General features: G+C 46.7%; 1 protein-coding gene across 1 annotated transcript in view; it reads right to left on the bottom strand.

Annotated features, from left to right (window-relative positions):
- Window positions 1-16: 16 nt before the first annotated feature.
- LOC8025599 (cullin-3) overlaps window positions 17-21,935 on the bottom strand; it is a 33,560-nt gene continuing 11,641 nt past the window's right edge. The window contains exons 3-16 of the mRNA XM_029971945.4: window positions 20,343-20,456; window positions 17,119-17,279; window positions 15,691-15,805; window positions 12,457-12,636; window positions 11,724-12,269; window positions 10,805-10,912; window positions 10,300-10,424; window positions 7,562-7,742; window positions 5,022-5,202; window positions 3,645-3,713; window positions 3,465-3,537; window positions 3,205-3,274; window positions 3,014-3,120; window positions 17-1,470 (exon numbers count right to left, since the gene is read on the bottom strand). Coding sequence (XP_029827805.1) covers window positions 1,446-1,470; window positions 3,014-3,120; window positions 3,205-3,274; window positions 3,465-3,537; window positions 3,645-3,713; window positions 5,022-5,202; window positions 7,562-7,742; window positions 10,300-10,424; window positions 10,805-10,912; window positions 11,724-12,269; window positions 12,457-12,636; window positions 15,691-15,805; window positions 17,119-17,279; window positions 20,343-20,456 — 2,055 coding nt within the window. The 3' untranslated portion in view covers window positions 17-1,445. The remainder of the gene's footprint in view (window positions 1,471-3,013; window positions 3,121-3,204; window positions 3,275-3,464; window positions 3,538-3,644; window positions 3,714-5,021; window positions 5,203-7,561; window positions 7,743-10,299; window positions 10,425-10,804; window positions 10,913-11,723; window positions 12,270-12,456; window positions 12,637-15,690; window positions 15,806-17,118; window positions 17,280-20,342; window positions 20,457-21,935) is intronic.

The following is a 21,935-nucleotide window of genomic DNA, read 5'->3' as shown; positions in this document are numbered from 1 at the left end:
ATTCAGTTCACAGGGGTGGGGGAAGAAAAAAATCTTTACTACATTAATTTATGTACATCACAAAGCTATTTACACAAACCAAATGTTTGAAAAACAAGGCACAGATAAAGAAAAAAAAAAAAAAAACATTCAAGAGGAGCAGACGACCAACTAGGTTCCCAAATGGCGCACCCCTCTTCGCGACGCAAGACAGTTCCGCGCAAGCCCACCGAAACTCCCGCAGAGAATGTCTCCCCTCCACTGCAAGTTGCGAAACTAGGGCGGGAAACAGAAAAAAGGGGGAAAGCATTGGGAAAGGGAATGCGAGGGCGGTGGTAGTAGCAGCAGTAATTCCAGGTGTCTGTACAATGGGTGGAGGCTATTACGGCGAAGAAATGTACACGCGGCAACTTCTCTCGCACCTCAAGTTCGGTTTTGAAACCAGATGTTCCGAACCTCTGCATTTGAAACTTCTTCCGTATTCACATAAGGGAGGTGTGCACTCGTCGGCAGCAGCGAGAAACCTCGTTGGGAAAAGGTACCCTCCTCGTCAGCACTGAACCAAAAATGGTGGAGGGGGAGGCTCACTCCACCACATTCCCTGGTCACTTCGACATCAAGTGACTCCAGACAAACCTCCAGAGGAAGGAAAACAAAAAGCGAAGCTCTAACGTGTCATCTTTTTTTCCCCCCCTTTGGCAGTGTTCCACCAATCAGGAAGAGCCAGTTCCTGCTAAATAAAAAATAAATATGTGAACTTCCCCACGCAATGGAGTGTGCGTTAGCAAAACAAGGAGTATGGGCTAGGGCGGGCGCAGAGTATAACGAAAACTCGCACACATGCACACAAAACCCGTCCAACGCATACATATATAAAAAAAATACACTCATTCCGTGTTTCTTTTAATCATTCTTGCAGGCGCCTCTAAAAAGAAAAAAAAAGCAGGAGAAAAAAAGAATGCAGTGCGTTGGGACGTCCATTCGTGGCCGCGGTCGTTCCTCTCTTCCGAGAGAAATAAGAAAAGGAAAAAAAAACTGGCGTCTGCGGAAGGGGGGAGGAACCGACGATCCCCAAAGGGTGTGCGCTTATGTCAGTCTCTTCCGCGTGGCCGCCCGTGGAATTTGTCGGGGCACGGCGGAGGTGTCCTCTGGCGTGGCACGCGGGGGGCAAGGGGAGACCGACCCCAAACCTAAACAGCACGGGAGTGAGCACAGGCAGTTCCAGTCCGTCGAGAGAAAGGAGGGGAAGAAAAAAAATGAAACGGAGAAAACGTCTTTGGTCCAGTCGTGCCAAGGCAAGAAAGGATGCCTTCCCCGGCGCACTTTGTGACAGACGGGAGCAGCTTTGTCGCAAGCTTCGTCGGGGACCTTTCACTGCACGCTGGTCTTCCTTGTCCGCCCTTGGTTTCGACGGCGGAGGGCAGCGTCGGAAACGCCCGGGCCGACCTCTCTCTTTCCGAGCCCGTTCAGGCCACGTAGGTGTACACCTTCCTGCAATGCAGACAAACATTGCCACACTTCCCCTCGCTCTATGACACGCTACTACGGCCCCTGAGCTATGAATTGTTAAATCCATTTACAAACCACGCAGCGCATTGTTTTGACGTGCCCCATTGATGATTGGTTTCCAAACGGCTTGTACCATATTTTCCGGGCTACAGTCCATATAAAAGTTGAAATTTCACCCGATGCAAACTATTTACAAGTGCGAACTATATAGTAAAATTCGAATTATGGCTTGCATCGAACCCTTTCCGAACTTCCTTAAAAATGAATGCAATTTTTACTTTATACCTAGTAATATCAAATGCGATCGTACCCCCAATGGATATAGCAACAAGACAATGAGCATAGACAGCTTCGTTGGCGAAGATGACAACCGGACTACGGCGGAGCTGACGGATATTGAAATGGCCGCCAACGTTGCCCGCGAGCGGCCTGTTGTGAGCTAAGAGCCTGGTCCTGCGGCCATCGAAGACATTGCACCACGCCCCGCCTTGGGCATGCCCTACCCTGTGCGTCTCGCGTCTGGCCCTGTAGGCTGTAGTTCCGCCTGCCCCGTACTGCACGTACCATTCCTTCCTGCTCGCACTGCCGTCGGCTCCAGTCACGAAAGCTGTTTTGACTGATTTTCGCACTATTTGAAGCGTTTTGTTTAGCATTTATGCCTCGAGTTTTGGTAGCCGGCAATTCGATAGGCGAAGCCGTGGCTGCCGTTGCTGTGCTATGCTCCTATTGCAGTACAATAGAAGGAAGTGGACTTGCACTTGTGGATTGTCTCGACACCGTGGAGCAGGCCGTGACAAAACATGCTAGTATTAACTCTAAAAAGCAGACTACGTTGGCGGAGTACTTTTCAGCGCAATAAATCGACATAGTGGTCTCAAGTAAGTGTCCTAATCAATTAAGAAAGCATGCAGCGATGAATTGCAAGTAAGCTCGTTACTGTGCCAATCATGTGGCGCTTAACTCTGTTTCTCACCTTATTTTATACATAGAATTTTGGCTATATCAAACTGTTTTGCGATCTCCGCGCAGTTCGATATAAGCGGTATTGACTTACAAGAACGTTTTTTTCCCAAGATCCTTCATTCTAACAAGACTTGAAGGATTTTATGAATAACGGACTATATTAATGTTTATTTATGTATGATACAAGCTTTGCGAGCTAACACAGCAGGCATTTGTCATGGTCTGCTGTGTATGATACTTTTTACGTTCAGACTATCTAAACAGACATAGTCTTGACCCCAAATTTGCCCTCGCAGACTATGCATCTGGTGCGAACTATAGTCCAGAAAATATGGTCACTGGACTTGGCGGTTCTTTGCTTCAGAACCGGCAGGGGGGCTACTCCTGTGCCCGTCTTAATTTCTTGAAATCCAGGGAAGGAAAAAAAAAAAAAAGGTAAGAGGGCTGGTTTTTAAGCCTTGCAGCATTAGTGCCCGACTGACTCTGATACACCAAACAGACACACAGACTCCGCTCCCAGAGAGATCCCGGGGGGGGGGAAGGGGGGGGGGGGGTCACTTGCCTGTCTTCGGGAGTCCTGGCTAAGTACTCCCGCTCTATAAGGCCCTCAATCCTTTTCTTGATCACCACGGGGCTCGGGTAGAACCTCGACTTGAGCTGCTCGGTCACCTAAAGCGAACAAACGGGTGCCGTGAGATGCCGACGGATCCACCGGAAGCCGGGTCGAAGCTGCGACGCTCCAGATTAACCCACCTCCGCCACCAGAACGTTGTGCTGCATCCTCTTGCGTGCCTTCATTATCCTCACAATGGCCGCTTCGATCGTGGAGACGTAGCTGAGGAAATTCTTTCCCGCAATCGATGGCCTCGAATGATTAACGGTGCTCCTGAACATGCATCCACCGGACTGCTAGACATTTGTTCCCGTAGACAGGCAATGCAAAAGCACTTTGACCCTTCGTGTGCGTGCAAACAAATATGCAGACAAGGTGAGTTAATACAATGCAAGGATATTCGTGCTTCCTGTCCTCGTCAACCTTGCTTCTCGTCTCGTTCCTCTCGGGTTCAGATTCTCCCTTGGCTGCAACTGTACGACAAAAAAAAAAAAAAAAAAAATCCAGTGGATTAGGAATTTTAATTTGCATGCACCAACAAAGATCACCAAAGTAAAACAAATAAAAAATATCCACTCACCTGACTGAATTTTGACTCTGTACAATTTCGAGGTGAAGGAGTCGTTCACGGTAAACGTGTGACTCGGTTCTGAAAGCAAGACAAAGAAGGATGGGAGACGAGGGAGTTTTTAAGGGGCACCACAATCGCTAAAGCCAAACCACACGAGCAAATGCAAAAAATTGTACGTAAAAGGAGAAATCGCCTCTTCCACATAGAAGTTTAACGATGCAAATAAAGCTAGAAAAATGCCCAATCAAGCCCTGTGGTTTGAAACTTGCAAATTTGAGAAGAATAAGCTCTGCCAAACAGTACCCGATTTACTAGACCATTTGTAATGTGTGCACTAAGATTTGGAGAACACTAGATGCAATGCTCAACGTCTGTGTTCCAGACACTATCCCTTCCTCGTCCTTCACTAAGCTTCTTCCACCGGTTCACACAGATGGACCTCTGTGGCAGGGGTAGCTTTAATAAACAGTTCCCTACTAGTGAGCACTGCACTCCCAACCTACCTCGGCTACATATAGTCTAAGCTCGTTATAACAGACCTTGATTTTGACCAAGATTTCGGTCTGTTGTAAAAGGAGCATTTTGTATGCAGATATGAAGTTGAGTCAATGGTGCATAGATGAAAACCAACCAAACTTCACAAATCGGTATGTTATATCCAAATGTCTCTTGTAACCAGGTCTGTTATAATGAGCTTAGACTGTAGTACAAGTTTTAGTAAATAATATGTCCGTGCAATGTACAGTGATGTAGCATGTGAGTTGGCTTGCGGACTACGCAGCACGTCGAGATGTCCTTTCATAGGGCATGGAGCAGAAATTATTGTGGTATGTCGCACTAAAACTTTTCCATAGGGCTCCAAATAAAGTTCTTCGGTAAATGTGTTCAACCTCGGACCGTAACTCCCATAAGAGAATTTCCTCTTTTGCAAGTCCTCTCTCTCTCTCTTCTTCGGTTAATGTGGAGCTGGGAAAAATCAAGCCGAGTACAACCTGCACTGCTGCTTTTATGAATTTAAACAAGGCAGTCCCATCTGGTGAGAAGCACATGAAATGAAACCAAAACACGCCGAAACGCCGACGACTCCAACACTTGCAACACTACATGACTGAGAGGTAACCACATTATTCTCCCCTCCCTGTTCCACCAACAAGCAAACACACACCTAAAATCTATTGCCTCCACCCCTTTTTCCCAAAATCTGCAAGTCCACCGAAGAATATCTTTACACAAGTAGAGAAGCTTGTGCTTATCCGTACGCTCACTGAAAAGTGGCGCAGCCTGGCGTCCCGAGTGTGAAACGGGGGCAAGGGCTTTGGAAAGTATTCCACCGTGGTTGCAAATGTCGTGACCTCTCTCCACGGCCAAGAGAGAAAAAGGGCTCACCAATGTCCTTAGTCTTGGGGCTCTTGATGAGGATGCGCTGTGTGGGCTTGCCCATGGCGAGGGACTGCAGCGCTCGCACCAGGTCCTTCTCCGGGATGTCCGTCTCGGAGGCCACCTCCTCGTACATCAGCCGGTCGCGGTTGTTGAACAGCATCAGCACGCACATCTGATACGTCGAGACCTGGGGGAGAGCAACGAATTTTCCAGGATGCCACGTCGTCACTCGTCCAAAGGCTACCGGTTCATTGAACGAGCGGCCGACACAATGCAACGACTCTTGGTGATACGTCAGACATCATTCTGAGGCTCTCCGAGAAATACCCTGTATGTAACGCATTGCATACAAAAATATGCGTCGGGTCTTTTGCTACGTTCAGATACTTGGTGCAGTACCAGGTGCGCCACTTATCTGAAGCTGGCACATTTTGTTAGCAAATTCTCGGCACATATTGGACACTAACACTGCCTCTGTGTTCAACGTGCACCAGAGACAAATTTAAGATGGGAGCGTGTAACATCCGTTTGCGATGTCAGATCCTCCCAGTCAAATGCCCCCACAAGCCTGGCCTATAAATCTGTCCCTGGCTTGGAGTTGGGTCCAATTATGCACCTCACACAGAAAGCGATGCCAAAACATGGCGACCACCAACGTTGTTGGATAGGATTTTGTAAAGGGTCTATTGCAAGTCATCTGATCCTTTATGCAATGCATATTGGATTAGATACGTCGGTGACGTAGCCAGTGATGGAAGTGCCATTTAACCTTTTGGAGCAGGCCTTGTAGCAGGCAAAATGTTGTTTTGGAGCAGGTAGTGGCCCTTTTGGAGCAGGGTCCGGCATATGTTGGCATATTACTTGAAAATGAAATAATGCTGCACTGCTATATAAAGCCCATCTCTATTGTTCGAACACAGCGCCTGTCGCCTTTTTAAGACAGGATATATAAAATCCAACAAAGTAAACATGCAAAAAATCATTTTTTAAAATAAAGTTTATCCACTCGTCAGATAAAAAAATACAATTAAATATGTCACACTGAGTTCTAATGGTACAGGATACCAAGTTTTATCAGCCTGCACTTCTTTTAAGGTATCTGCAGCAGCATATAACGACCCTCACTGTTGTGGAATGTTTTAGTTCAGATTAGAGTTGTCTTTCGGGCAGCAGCTTCAAATGTTGCGGTATCTGATATTCGCTTCAAAATTCCGATTCATTTTCGATGTGCTGGCGAAGTCACGATTGGATCACGGCGAGCTAACCCGTTGAGTGCGCTCCTTGGCATGCACCGACGCGCTGCAGAGAAGCGACACCCGCGGAGCAGACACTGCAGTCGCGCGAGTCGCACAGTGCTTTGTGCTCCGAAAAGGACGGTGAGGCTTTACCAGCACTACACCCAGAGTTTCGTGCAACTCAACTATACTTCGTTTCAGCTTCGGTGCGAGCGCAGCCAAAGCTACAAGCGCGCGCATGGAGCTTGTAACGGTACCCACACTGCACGAGCCCACGCGCGAGTCAGGAATGCACAGAGCATTGGGCTCGCGCTAGCTTTGACTTCGCTGATAGCTAGCGCACCAGAACAGGGCGGGCCAACATTGAAAACATCCAGAAACTCGGCCTTTTTTATTTTTTTTTAAATAGGCTGCTCAGTGGGATGGTTCTTCGCTTAGCCTCTGTGGCTTAATTTGGTCTCAGATGTTGCTAACGTTGTTCCTTTCAATGATGATGATGATGCGCTTTCGCAGTTTCGGTTTGCGTAACAGTTGCGGCGCGGAAAATACCGCGGTACCGCCACGCGCTCTGATAAGACTTCAATTCTAATTTTTCATTGCTACATCTCATCTCGGCGCAAGCATGGCGCAATTTTTCGGTAAAATGACAATTTGGCACTACATGTAGCAGGATTTAGTCCTTGGCGCAATTTGGCGCAATTGGCGCAGCACTTCCATCACGGCGTAGCAAGAAATAGGTGTGCTCCTTTCATTTGTCACTGTGCTCTTATTGTATTCTGCTCCACGCCCTAGACAAAAAATGTGTCAGATTAATGCAGAGCAAGATTTGCCAAACATCAATATACAAACATTGTCGCAACAACATGCACGCTAATCTGCGGACATAACCGCAGTAAATATGGCAAGCAGACCTTGCCCAGCCAGCGTGAAGAAGAAAACGTGACATGCTTGACCATGGCAGCTCTCTATCCTCCACCGTTACCTTTTCTGGGTACCTGACGGATGTGCAAAACCGTGTTTGTCTCACCTGTGTGCTGCGTTTCCTCTACGATATGTCGAGTGTATGATGCATTACCTGTATTACACGTCACTGGTATAATGTATCCCTCCTATGATCTGCGACTTGTACGATGCATCAACTGTACAATGTGTTGCCAGTACAATGCGTTGCCTGTACAATGTGAAGCCCGTACGATGTGCCGCCTGCATGATGTGCCACCCGCAGATTAGTGGCCTGCATTATGCATCAACTCTACAGTGCGCCACCTCCATGAGCCCCCTGTACGACACGTCCCCCGCACGGTGCGTCACCTGTATGATGTGCTTGCGTGGTGCTGGGGGCGCGCGTGGCGACAGCAGGGCAGTGCTGGAGGACGAGGCCTCGCTGCTGCTCTCCTCCTTCCGGGGCCCGTAGAACACCGCATTCAGGTCCGCCCACCCGAGCTGGGGCTGCAGGGTCAGCTGCCGACCACTGTGCTTCGCCAGGTAGAACCTGGAGGGCACGCCCGGTCTCTTAGTGCCAGCACGTCAAAACCTACCGAGACTGACGTTGCATCAACACACTCTACGCTATGTTCACGCCCAAGCTGACAAGACAGCGGAAGCTATGTGTGTGTCCGACCAGCTGCATGTCTATCTTGCGTCACGTGATCGTGCTCCTGCCCATTCCCATGTGCGGAGGAAGTGTGGGGTGGGGTAATGAAAAAGAGGAGGCCAACCGGTCCAGCAGGCACGTAGCTCCCACAGGATGTCTACCAACCTGGAAAACCTGGAATAGTCGGGGAATTTCAAAGCATCCTGGAAAGTTAAAATTGTGAGGGAATCTAAAAAAAAAAAAGATTGAGGTACACCTCAGCATTTCTTATGAGTTGTGAATTGAAAGCATGCAAGCCGCTCGTCCGCTCCCTTTTTCATCTCCTGCGTCCTTCTCGTTGCCAGTCAGTGCGTGTGCTCCCCTGGGCACGGTGACCTTGGATGCTCCGTGTTAAAGGCACACTGATGGACACACAGCGCCATGGGTTGAGCGGTTGTGGAAACTGACGAGCGCGGTGGCCAATGGGAGCACCGTCGAAGCACGCCAGCCAATAGGACCGAAGGAAACTAGGGGCCATTTACGCGCTTCAAACTGATGACGTCAGCTCGTTCCATGAGACCAGTCAATGCTTTCGCATTAAAAAGGTTAAGTCGGGGACGGTGCAGTGAGAAGTAGGTGGGCGTGGCATGAGCTAGGGCAGATGGCCTTCGCACCGAGTGACAGTTGCCCAAGGCATCACTGTGTGGCATGAGCCACCACTCGATTCAACAGATGAAACGGGAACAGCCTGAACAGTTGCCGCAACCCCATCCACTTCTTTTGTAACGGTCGGGGAACTTAACTGAAATATTTGAGGAAAACTCGAGAAGGTTAGGGAATATGAGAGGAGCCATTTGGTAGACTTCCTATGCCAGCCTAGAACTAGAAAGTTAGGCTTACAGTATCGGCACTCTATTTCCAAATATTCTTGTGGGTGCCACTCGGTGGCTACATTCAAGCACGAGTCTTGAGTGTTGTGGTGTTCAAAAAGGGGCCCCCCGACCGTTTTTTCAATTATTCCAGCTGCCAACATGGACGCCACTGCCGCTCCCAGAACAGGGAGCTGTGAAGCTCGGGAGGCTCGGGCTAGAGGGGTCACCATTTTGGTGTTTAGTGCAGAGCAAGTGCAAATGGCAATAGTTGCGATTCGAAAATGCAGATTCCTGAACTTCAGAAACACTATCAAAAAGATTGGTCTTGCTCGGTCGCAGACCATTTCAACATTTCCGGAGAAAGGAAAACTGTTTCCTGCAATTTTAGAAGATTCAGACAACTGGCAGCAATGATTTTATGAAGGCACAGAAAAAAAAATTGCATAAAAACTCGATCTTGAAAAAAATGCCATGTTATCCACCAACATCTATAGAATATTCCCAAAAAGTTTCATTAGCTTACACTGCAGTTATTTTTTTACAAATTATTTTCGGTCCACCGACACTAAAGAAACGGTAGTGGTTCAAGCACTTTTTGAACCTATTTTTCTCGGTTCCACATTTTGGCATAAATTTCACTTTAATAAAACCATTGGTTGCTAACAGGACGGAGAGGAAGCCTCATTCATCGTTTTTCCGATCTGGAATTTAATGGGCAGTGCAACTGTGGCATTGTATTTTTACTTTGTGGATGTCTTTTATAAAAGATATTAAGATTTTGTTAACGACATAAACGGCAAACAAATTACTTTTTTGAAAAGTTTTCACAGTTGCATTCTTCAGGCATTCTGCTGCATATGTGGTGAAAAAAAATGTTGGGTACTATTTTAGTTTTCTAACGATAGGTTTCCTAAACCATGTCAGTGTGTTCCTGATAAAAACATGACAAATTTATTTCACAATTTATGTACACAGATAAAACTTTGCACTGCATTTGTCTCGCAACTGCCAGTGTATACTGTAAATTTTATTCATATTAAGCCAGCGGTTCAAAAGTTGATCATTTTGGGTAGTGCCCTCCCTTAAAGACGGTTAGAGTGTCGTTACACTGAAGCTTAGCTTACTTGGAGGTTCTAGGCGCACCAAATGCATAGAGCGGCCTCCGAACTCAATGCCACTGCACAGTCGCATGGGCTAAGAAGTCACGTTGCGACCACCGGGCCGAGTTCCGACTCCCCAGTCTCTAAGCGGCCCGGGAAAGGCTGTGTTAGCTGATCAGACGACCGAGTGACGGCTAAATTGCGGGCAACCGATCGACGATTTACAAGTACGGTGGCACCGTTTGTTTGTTTCGTCTCTCAACGCTTCATAGCCAAACACAGGACATAATTGGTAAAAGGGAAATGCACACGCGCACTACTTTAAACGACGACCGACCATCCTGCATAAACGGCTCTTGAAGCCCATCATAGGTCTAGTTGCAATACCGCGTCGTAAGGTCGGACCTAGGCTCATTCCGGAAACAATAGACACTAAAAAGGCCCCAACTGGCAAGGAATGCAGCTGGCATCGCGCCCATACGCGGGGCATCGAGGCTCTCCTACCTGCGGAAAGCTTCGAAGGCGTTGCGGGGAGCCATGGGAATGTTGCTCTTGGGGGTCGAGGCCTGGGTCGGCCAGAACCCCGTTGTGAGCACCCGCACGTTCAGGTCCACTCCGTACAGGTTCGTCTGCGGGGAAGAGGCAAGAAATTTACCGTAACTGCAACGGAACTATTGCCATGGTGAGCCCAAGCAAGTGAATACAGGCAGAGCATTGTCGGTACAGAGCCCCTTTGATAAAGTACAGGTTTTCATAAGCTCATCAATAAACAAAAAAACATATCTGCAGAAGTGTGGGACATGACCTGTTGCTACTACCACCGCATTACTTAGAGACTACAAGGGTTCTGCGAGAGTTGAAAGATACATAAAAGCTTTCTCGGTCCCCGGTGCGAGTTCAGCTCGTAACACTCTTATAAAAAATAATACAAATAAGTAAATAGAAGTGAAATGCAAGAGCAGACTAGGCAAGCATATGCGAAGCTTTGGGAAATAAAATGAGCCCTCACGCTGCACATGAGCACGTGGGTCTTGAACTCGTCCATCATGGTGTTGGAGACAGACATGTCCTTGAACATGCCTTCCAATTTTGACGTGAACTGGCACCCACATTCCGTCTGCAGAGAGAAAAAAGAAGCACAAAGAAACGAGACTGTTATTCATATAGTTCGTAGATAGAGAAGTCATTCAGTTGCGAGATTTACTAAGGTAGCGGCAAGGCTGCTTTATCCAACTAATGTGTCATAACGGCTTCAATGACAAAGGAAGTTTATCCAATACAATGCATTGTGGAGGTTCTTTGGCTGGGTAGCTAGTACAGCAAGCATTGGAATGCACCACACTACTTGTCATGGCCTCATGGAAGGTGTGGTGAAATGCACAACATTTATTCATTTATTTAGATACTAAATAATTTCTGAGCCATACAATAGGAGTGGTATAAAAATAAAAAAGCTCCTTGAACATAGAAACAAACAGATGAGGTCATATACCTACACTAAATGTATTGTGATTAATACTATTGCACAATATATATGCAATGAAATGTCAAAAGTTCAAACACAGCGTGACATTACGCAAAGCCAGACAGACTACTGCAGATCATGGACATGAATTCATACCTTCATCGAGTGCTTCTTCTAAACAGCGGCAGGGAAACGGGCAATGTTAAAAGTACTTGTTTACTGCTTTCACAGTAATGCAGACTAAATCGATGATGAAAAAAACAAAAAAACATGGCGTTGAGAACTAAATCTATTCAAGAAAGCATTTCGGCTCCATGAGCTTCTCAATGATAAAAGCACATTCTCAAAATCCAAATAGGTTCAACCAGAAAGCAAAATGTGAAAACTGCACGATAGCAAAATCACAACACATGCAAATTTCTGTAAAATCAGCTAACTTTTTTTTTTGGAAGCACGCACTCACCTTGAGCTTGGAGATCATGTTCTTCTCCGAGTCGTCAGAGACACTCTTGTTGAGCAGCAGGCGCTTGGCCAGGTGCTGCTTGTAGTAGCGCTCAAAGAGGTCCTTTTCCTGGAGGTAGCGGAAGAGCACCATCGTCTTGTCCAGGACCTGCTCAATCTCTTGCTCCGTCATGCCCTTGACCCCCTTCTTGAGCTTGTCGTCCACAAAGAGGGACAGGTATTCGGGCGACTTGCGGTTCAGATTGAGGAAGTACTCAAAGTCCCCGGCGATCATCTGCTTGAACTGGCGCTCCCCGTTGAACGAGTGGTACAGGAAGTGGTCGAAGCGGTCCTTCAGGTCCAGCAGGTTCTGGACGAAGCTCAGGGCGTCCCCCTTGCCGCCATCCTCCTCTGTAACAAGGGCCTTGCCTTGCTCCCGCAGGTAGCTGCTCACACACTCCACCACCGTCTTGAGGCCCTCCTGGACCCGGTTGAACAGCCGGAACATGCGGGCCAGGTCCTCTGTCTTCTGGTTTTTCAGCATGTGCACCACGCCGGAGTTCTCCATCTGCGGCGAGAGAGCGTACCACTGCACCGGTCACCACCCTATCGAAAAGCATCTGTATGATTTGTCTAAGAAACATATTGTAACTTACACAAATTGTGCGAGGTGTATGTGAGTTCTTATACGACTCTATATGAACTCGTACGTTTCCTAGACATATTCGTATAATTTGTTCACTAGACCAGCGCACCTCCACGATGGTCTTCATGTGGTTGGTGATGAGCTCCTTCTCCACCACCTGTACGATCAGCTCCTCAGTGAACTCGTCCAGGTAGTGCTTGGCTCGCTCCGCCTCCTCGTTGATGCGCTGCTCCACCTTCTTGATGTACACGCACGCGCTGTTTTCTGTCAGGAACTTCTGGCTCTCCATCTGAAATGTCCCGCAATGCGATACGTCACATTTGAATGCAGAAGCCAGCTCAGATTTTGTGTCGCCTGAACTCTGGCTTCGGACAAACGCGGAAGGAAGGAGAGTTAAACGCCTGCCAAACGCCTGCGCCGTTGGCCAACCGTGTACATTTGTGTGCGTTGTGTGTTGCCACGCTACGAGTCGCTTTACCCAAAACTCCGTCACCTCTCTACATGCATCCTCACTGTTGTCGCAAGAAAGAAAGGGTAGGAGAGGACGAGGCGATGCTGTAAAAAAATGTGGCTACGCGTATCAGGAAGGCAGACGTCGAACGTAAACGTCGGCTGCGTTTCTCGTAAAATGCAATACTGCATATAATGGTTCAGTCAATAAAGAGAAATACAGTTGGAAATTCTTTACGTTGCTCCTTCTCGAGAGTGGGGAAACCCTGCATTTCAATGAGCGCCCTCACCGAGCATATGATGTTCCTTCTTCCTGACTTGAAAGGGAGACAGATTAAATAGGCCCGTCCGATTAGCCTGAACTGGCTAAACTAGTTCAGCAGTGCTGGTACTGGCGCATTCGATTCAACCAGAAGTTGCACAAGCACTGCACTGGCCCATTCGATTCATCCCAGTTCTGAATGAGTTCAGACCGAGTTCCTTAAGATCTTGCACCGGCTCCGGAGCCTGTTCAGCAGACGTTGAGAGCAGATGACACTCCTCGTCTGTCTCTGCTCGTGATGCCATTTTTTGCAGCTCATGTGCAAATGTCTCCAATGTTTAACAATAACGTCGAGACGGAGGTTACATTTTCCCTCATTTATGAAAATAACGTACCCGTGGTGGATGCGGAATTGAGATCCTAACCGAAGGTAGGAATCTGCTCCATTATGATATTCTAAAAGCGTTTTACGCTCCTGCTCACGCAGGTTTGGCTCCCTCCACTAACGAGCCTGGGAAAAACGCCGAGAATCGGCATTGGCTTGGTAGATCCACGCGGATCTTTTTTGAGAATCAGTATAAACACTTTAACTTGACGCCAAGGTGACGGTTGATAGCTGGTTTGGCCAAAATGCTCTCGTTGGGCCTTCGTCTTCGAAGTGACCGCTACCGATCGCACGCTGCCGCCAGTAACTCCCGACGCGAAATCATCCTGATGCCACGAACCTATTGTCGAAATGTGAAACTTGAGTGACTAGGAATGAATCTACTATTGCTAAATGAATGTGAAAGACACAAACGCCTATGGGAACGATGGGAAGCAGACGGCTGTTAGAAATGCAGACAGAAATGCATTTCAAGCAGAAAATGTTTTTAGTACACTCGAATAAAGAAACAGTCAAAGAAAAGGTTTCGTTTCTATATTTAAAAAATACTACCGTAATATACCAGGGGTTGCCCACCCCATTTTTACTGAAAACTACCGTAAAATACCGGGCAAGCGCCCACTCAAAATTTAGAGATAATCGCGAAAAAATGGGGAATGGGCGCTGGTCTGGTCATCAATTTTACATATTCTCTTAGATCTTAGAAATTTGGATATGGGTGCTTAATATGGAATGGGCGGATGCACGGTATTCTACGGTAGGTTAATCTAGACATGGGCGCTTGTCCGGTCAAATCAGGCAGTTAACATATAATTTGCAAAATTCTCAAGTTTGGGAAATGTTAATAGTGGGCGCTTAACTAAGTGGGCGCTTCTGCAATATTTTACGGTAAGGAAATCGGAACGGTATCATCAAACCGGGCACAACTAAATGTAGCATACGACGTGGCATGGAGAAAAAAAAGAGCCAACAGATGCAGATGACGCCCTGCGCTTGCACTCCAAAAGCCGATCACAGCGCCAGTCCTAACGCGGCGGCTAATCTGGTTATGCGCCACCGCTGCACGGCTCCTGCACTCCTTTGAACTCGGACAGAACTATAGTCCGTTGCAGCTTAAGAAGGTAGGGTGAGGGCAAGAAAGACCTGGGGAGGAGGGAACAGACGGAACGCTGGAGAGGGGAAGGGGAAACCTCCTCTCTCCAGCGTTCTGTCTGCTTCCTTCTCCCCGGCATTCCTTTCCCTCGTCCTACCTTCTCTAGTTGCAACGGATTATAATTCAGAACTTTCTGACCGAATCGAACAGACTTAACAAGTACAACAAAATTTATGAATGCAGGAACTTAAACCGAGCGTATGTCCCAAAAGCATCTGCATCTCTAAAAGGTTATCCTGAATTCTCTATCCTTGAAGGCCATCCAAAAAAAATTGTGCAGCAATTCAGAGGCTAGCTTCTGGTACTCGATGATGCGCTTAGATATGTTCGTGATTCACAAAGCATGCCTGCCTTTGAACATCTGTTTAAAAAAAAAAAACAAGCCAAATCAAGGGCCTTTTTGTGACTGAGTTTACTCAATGAAAGATTTGTGGCTTGAGTTACTTCTTTCTTTTAATTTGAAGCTCACCTAATTTGAAGTGCTTCGCTGCTTCGAGCTACTGAGAGTAAACTAATAATAAATTGATTAATGGCGGATTCCGTTCATGATGTTTCGTCAAACGAAACCTGGCAGTCGCAGTTGCGACAGTGATCTTTTCAAGAAAGCGTTAGCTAACCTCTCTGTTAACTTGAATTTTTGTTATTTGTTTTTTCTAGATTACTTGCTAATCCTTGTTTCCCCACTCCCCCTCTGTAATGCTAGCACACGCCTTGAGTATCTCCAGGATTACAGTCAGCACAGGCAATTTCAGATGCAAAGAAATAGATTTTCCTCCGATAGTACGCACCCAATGCTTAGTCCGCACATAAAAATTTTCAACATAGCACACCTCGACAAATACCCGTTTGATTAGCTCTCAACAACCTCGTATCAGAAACAGATCATCATTAACATACTCTGTCACCCACAAAATTTGTCACGTCTAGTGATAACAAAGTAGAAAAACAATTCTCGCATAATCCGCACCTGTAGTATAGTCCACACCACATAAAATTTCAACTTTTACACATATATAGTCTCTGGATAACAGTTCGGAAAAATACAGCAAATAAATCAAATCTCGCCGCCCCGACGAGTGTCCCGCGGGCTCACCATGTAGAACTCCGCCGACTGTGCCAGGAAGGGACGCTCAAAGTCCTCCTCATAAACTGCCCTGGTGTCGATGCCAAGGTGTACCAGCATCTGGCAGGCGTTCTTGATCGCTAGCCTGGTGGGTAGACGGACAGAAAGTGGCGCTTAAGACACGGAGTAGATGATGCCGATCAAGGCACGGCAGAACCTGCTTAAAGTGGAACTCCGACGGACCGAGCCAAACAAGTCCACTGACCAGATGACCATTTCGAGGACATGGAACACCAAACACATTGCGCTGAGTTTCTACTGTGCTGTAAGGGCTGGTTCACACATTTGCATTTGGGTGTGATAGGCTATGCTGCAACCATTTGTGACAGGTTAAGATGAGGAAAAACACTGGCACCATATCGGGTAACCCTGGAACCCTTACAATCTGCATATAGCTACACCTGAGGTCTTTGGCACTAGTATTTGTGAGATTAAATCAATGCACTATCTATAACAAGCGGTCGCCTATAACTAGGAGTGCATGCTTTCAAAGTTTATTTTTCACGAATTCGGAGGGTGTCCTTTCGAAGTTTACTTTCCGCTCAAAAGTCGGGGTTTATCGGAGTTTGTTTCTGTTAAGTTCCCAGTCCCCTGAAATTCAAAGTTCAATTTTAGTACGGACATAAACACCCTAAATTCGTCGGAACTTACCCGTACCGCATAATATCTCTGCAGCTGCATTTGGCACTTGACACTTTGCCATTGGCAATAATAACTATTTCACGACAAATGCTGCGAAGTATTGCCTCAGTAATAGTCAATACGAGAAAAAATGAGTCCATTATGCGAGTACCTAAATATGGTAAACACTCCTTTACATAAAAACTTTCAGCCTTTCCACGCTGGTGCAGAAGGAAGACCAGTGAAGCTGTACTATGATGGGACGACCTCAAGCACGATTTCTTGGACGACCTCAAGAACGACGCCTAGAGGACAACGTCTAGGACGAACTCAAGAACGACTTCTAGGACAGCCTGGAAGACGACATCTACGATGACGCCTAGAGAAATGCAGCCTTCCCACTCTGATGAAAACCAGAGTGGAAAGGCTGGAAAGGTTTCCGCCATCTATGAGCGAGGCTGGCAAGCCGGTTGTCTCATTGCCGCCGTTGCTCATAGATGGCGGTAGCTGTCCGGAGTTTTGAGTCAGCATTTATTTGCGGGGGACATGATCCTCGGGAAACTAGCCCTTAACAGCTTCACCGTAAAAATAAAAAAAAATGTTGTGAAAACATAAACAGGCACACACAAAATGCATTCGAAGTTTATAAATTGCTGCACTGCGGGCCCTGACCAAATGTAAACGGTGGAGAGCGTGGCTTTCGATACATGCTACGCCACCTGCACCACAACAGCAAAGAAACAAGGGGCGATTCGAGTATAGAAAGGAGGTGCTCACCTGTCGACCACTTCCCCACGCCGCTCGCTCATCACCATGCCCAGCAGGGTGTCCCGCAGGTGGTCCCGGATGCAGCCGTAGCGCACCACTTGGTCCCGGAAGATGATGAGCCCCAGGTTGTACACATTGTCCACATTGTTCTGCTGCACGTACACACGGTCCTGCACGGGGTGCAGACGTTTCGCACGACCGTCTCCCTTTCTCTCGGCTTCGACGTGGCAGACGCTGGCCAATCGGAAAGCTCGGCTGGTTCGATTCTTCGGTTCAATCTGGTGTAATTAGATACTACAGAAACATCCAGCGACTTTGGGCAGGGCCTTACAAGATCGTTTTGTGCCACTATGCTCCGTTTACCCTTTAGCTGAGACTGCAGCCCATGCCAAAAGCACGAGAGCTCGAGGTTGCTGACGCTGCTTTGAAGCGTTCTTCCGCAGAATGAGCACTCAAACTAAAAATGCACGTCTCAAAGCCAGGAGCGCGGGCTAGCTTGCGCTTGTAGCTTCAGGTCCTGCCTCAGCCTAAGGGTGAACAGTGTATACTCAGTTTTGGCTTATATTGGACTGCAATGGACGCTACAAACGACCAAAGCCAATCCATAGCCTGGAACGTGTCATGCGACATTGAACGTTGCTCTGCTGAACTAGAAGGGCACGTGACACCCTCCAACTATGAATTTGCTCCGGTGGCTTGTAGCATCAGTCGCGGTTCAACGAAGCATAGTAGTAAATATTTGAAGACTGCAAAAATGGGAATGCAAGAGGTTTTTAAGATGGTGTCCCAGCAGCTAACCCCCAAAGCACTCTCTATTAAAACATTTCGAGTCACGCAACAATTAAAGGGACCATGAAATGATTTTAAAATTGAATTTCATCCACCGCACGTCGTAAAAGGTTTGAAAAGAAACACAAAAACACAAAAATAGGGAGCCAAAAAAAATTATTTGCTATAGAACTTTTAAAAGAAAACTGGACTCTTTTGCGCCTTCTTTCCTTCGAAAGCTCGCTGCCTTTTCACTACGATGCGTCCGCGGAAACGGAGCACGTCAGCCGAATCCACGTCGCCTATGGGGTAAGAGCCTATCTCACCAGCACCGCGATCGTAAACAATAAATAGCCGGCGAATGTTTCCTAAAAGTTTTGTTAAATAATATTCAGATCCACATTTTGTAGCATAATTAGAGATGTGTGGCGAAAATTGCCCAATTTGATAATGCTGAGAGTCAAGCGCCATCTATCGTGCGGTAAACAAAGCAACTACTGCGCGTGCGCAGTAGGGCAGGGCAGACTTCAGTTACTTGGGTCGCGACGACCGACGAACAGTTATTTCCTTCGATTTCCTTCCTCTCAAAACTCTGACTGACTGAACGTTTATTTTTCTATGAGTTCTTCTCGCGCGTGCCGACTTCAAGCAGCAAGAAAAAAAGTACTGAAAACAGACCACGACGAACAAGAACGCTGGATCCACAAACACCCGTGAAAAGCGACAACCGCCACGAATTCACCGACTCCGACGAAGCGAGCTGCTCAGAATATAGGCCTAGCAGGCACTCCGACTTGGCGCAGCGTTGCTTCGTCGCAAGACCGTTTGCCTACGACCGGCTGGCGTGCTGAATGGAATATGCCCGCCCTTGTGGACAATTCCCGTATTATAGTTCGATCGCTGACCTCAATTTTAGATTAAGAGGTGAGGTCAATCTCTTCCCCTTGTTTTCCGAGGCAGTGTTGACGAACACTCGTCGAAAAGGGACTCTCGTCAATTCTATCTTCTTGTTTGGTGTGATATAGAGCTGAGATAAACGCCGTATGGATTACCTTCGTAACACGGTATGTACACTTTGTTATTGGTATGCCATTTTTATTCAGACAGGCTGCACGTCACTGTCCAGCTATAACAGTTCGTGGGAGGTATACGTGCAATGCCGGTCCAACCTTTCTTTGCCAAGTGTCGCGTCAGTATCGAGTTGCAATCGTAAAAGATTGGTCCCGAAGCGCTTACCAACAGCGCGAATACAGCACTTCCATCAAACGCGCGCGTCCGCTCCGAGTGTGAACAGGTATTTACGTGGCTTTTGCTGACACTCGTAGTTCAAATGCATCTTTTTTAACGTCGGCTCGCTTCTGCATCTCAGAGGCCACGAAAAACGCCGCGGCAATTTGTTTCCATCTACGTCGCTTTGCAAACGACTGACACGGGCCGCCTTTTACCAACAATGACAGTTGGGTTGACTTCTGGAGTCTTCACCGGAAGACTCGCTGCACTTCCCAACAGGCATACCGGCGTATGGGACTAGTCCCATGCTGTCCCTGTAGCGCAACGTATCTCATTGAATTTCGCTCAGCTGCGATGCGGCGATGAGAGGCGTCGATTCAGAAAATACGTCGGTGACATCAGCGCAGTAAAACCTACCGACGCACCCCAACTCGTCGCCGCTAACGCTCCCATTCTCCTACTGCCGAGAAAACTTCCGGTTCCGGAAACAGCGTACGTCACGGCTTGTTTTGCGGTCAGTTGGAGAAAAAGAAAAAGTCTATATTTCATTAATTTTTTGTGTAGAAGTTAATAAACCGAGACGAAAACGGATGCCTGTTCGGCATTCAGTGAACATTGACGGTTTAATGTAAAAGTTATCTGGAAAAAGTAAAAAGGTCATTTCATGGTTCCTTTAAATGCCACATGTCCCAGTTCCTCTATAGACATTTCTTCCTACAGCAGAAGCTCTCTACGGTAAAGACTGCTATAGAGAAGACGTGAATTTACTGAAGAATGCATGTAATACTGGTGCAATCAATATAATATTTTTTTCTAGAAAACTGACCTTACAATAAATTTTACTGTATCACAAAGAGAAGACAGTAATCCAGTTTTTGTTTTCAGCATTTTTTTAAGCGGTGTCTGATACTTTCCATAAAATAAGAATTCAATAATCTGACACATTTACGTAAATAACGATTCACAAAAACCATCACTATGTTTAAGCCCAGCATTGGGTAAACTCTGAGTGGCTTTCGTAGCACAAACATTGGTTTAGTTCCCAAATCTTGTGTTGTAGTAGCTTTTTATTTTGAGGAATTTCCCAATTAAACAGAACTCACTCGTGTGACCCTTTAAGAGAACTTGCTATATTCGGCTCTGCAACATTGGCGATCTCTATTTCCCAGAAGAAAAAGTCAAACTTTCTGTTGTTGTCCTAAGACGACGACAGTTATGTGGCAGTATGCGCTCACCATGTACATGAGGATGTCCCGAATCATCACCATGCTTGTCTGGTGGTCGTTCCACGCCTGATTTAGTGTCTGCAGAAAGTTGTTGTGCAGGGAGGCTAGGACATCTGCCCGAACCTGAGAAAGAACAGACACGCGAAACAAGGTTACCAGACCGTTCCCATCTCTAAGCTTAAATTTAGAAACTCGTAAGCATTGAAACAAAGCAAACAGGAATTATTGACATTGTTAGTTATTAACACGAGGAATGTATAATTATCCACCAAGATTCTGGTTGTCAAGGAAAAGCTTTGATTGAAAACATTTTGTTTGTCACAAGGCTGCAAGGGTTTCACCAACCAGCAACTTGGCGCTATACAAGAGAGAACCTAGAAAGTGTATGTGGAAAAGAGGACAAACCATGCTCGGTGTCAACTATTTTGCACTACATTTCTGCAGTGCTCCATCGTTGTCAAAACTACTTGCATCAGCGCTTACAAATGCAAGAGGATGTCACGTGCACATACTCTCGCAGCAATGCGGGGCTACAGCCATAAGAAGGCTGGCTGGCCTTGACAACATAGCACAAAATAGACTTTTCTAAAATAAAATGTGACACTAAATATATGGGGCGTTTTTGGAAATACGGGTAAAATCACTCCTGCGAAAACTACCCATCGCACCGAAAAAAGGTTGATGCTGTAGTGGCCTGTGCCAAAGGGCCCATTAAGGTAAATTATTAGCATTCAGTATAATTGGGTAAATAATTTCTTTTCAGTAATTACATTTTTAATTATTAATTTTAAAGATACTATGGTTTTAATCAGAAACTTGATGCGAATCATCGAAAACCACTAAATCCACAACTTTAGAAAGCTACAAGGCAAGTGCAGCACTTTAAGGCGTTCCATAAAAATGCTCCATTTTGGACGTGTTTCTAGATTTCGGTCTCTTATCGGAGCGTATATCTGCTCCAGCAATCCAGCTAACCCTACTAAAATGTGCACCTATACGCGCCGCCACGCATCGAGCATAGATGAGGCTAGATAAGAAAGCCTCCAGACTGCCGCACGAGGTTTGCCTTTTATATGTTGGTGCCAGCGTGAAGACACCTTTACGTGCAATGCATGGCCACTATGCAACGGGCATAGTGTGGCGGCGGTCACCTCGAAACCATCCCAGGCACCAGAGGTCGCCGTCGCACGAGGAAGGGCCTTGGTTCTGCACTTCCTCAGAGCCCTTTATACTGAAAGAGTTTGGCCATCATTTGAAGATACCGACGGTCCACCAACCACAGCTGGAAATAAGGCAACCAGGCGGTGGCACCTTGTTTCCACCATTTTGTGTGATTGAATTTCGAACCCGCTTTGGATTAGGCACGCAAGGTATGCGGTGACCCACCATTGTAATAAAAGTGTTTATCGCTAATGTAAGTGTTTTTGGCGCTGCACATGCAATCAGAAGCTCAAACTTACTTTTCTGCTACGATCTCTTAAAATTATATGAGCTTAAACTTATTCCTCTTTCGTGAAAAGTGAACGTTCAATACTTTGAATATTAAGTCTCAAAAATTACCACCGCAAAAATTTAGTGCCGTGACGGGCGCCATCTAGGAGA

The sequence above is a fragment of the Ixodes scapularis genome, unplaced genomic scaffold (assembly GCF_016920785.2).
Source record: "Ixodes scapularis isolate PalLabHiFi unplaced genomic scaffold, ASM1692078v2 PGA_scaffold5__190_contigs__length_132052651, whole genome shotgun sequence".
Taxonomy (NCBI): domain Eukaryota; kingdom Metazoa; phylum Arthropoda; class Arachnida; order Ixodida; family Ixodidae; genus Ixodes; species Ixodes scapularis.
The sequence above is the reverse complement of the archived record's forward strand: the minus strand, read 5'-3'. Positions and strand labels throughout refer to the sequence as shown.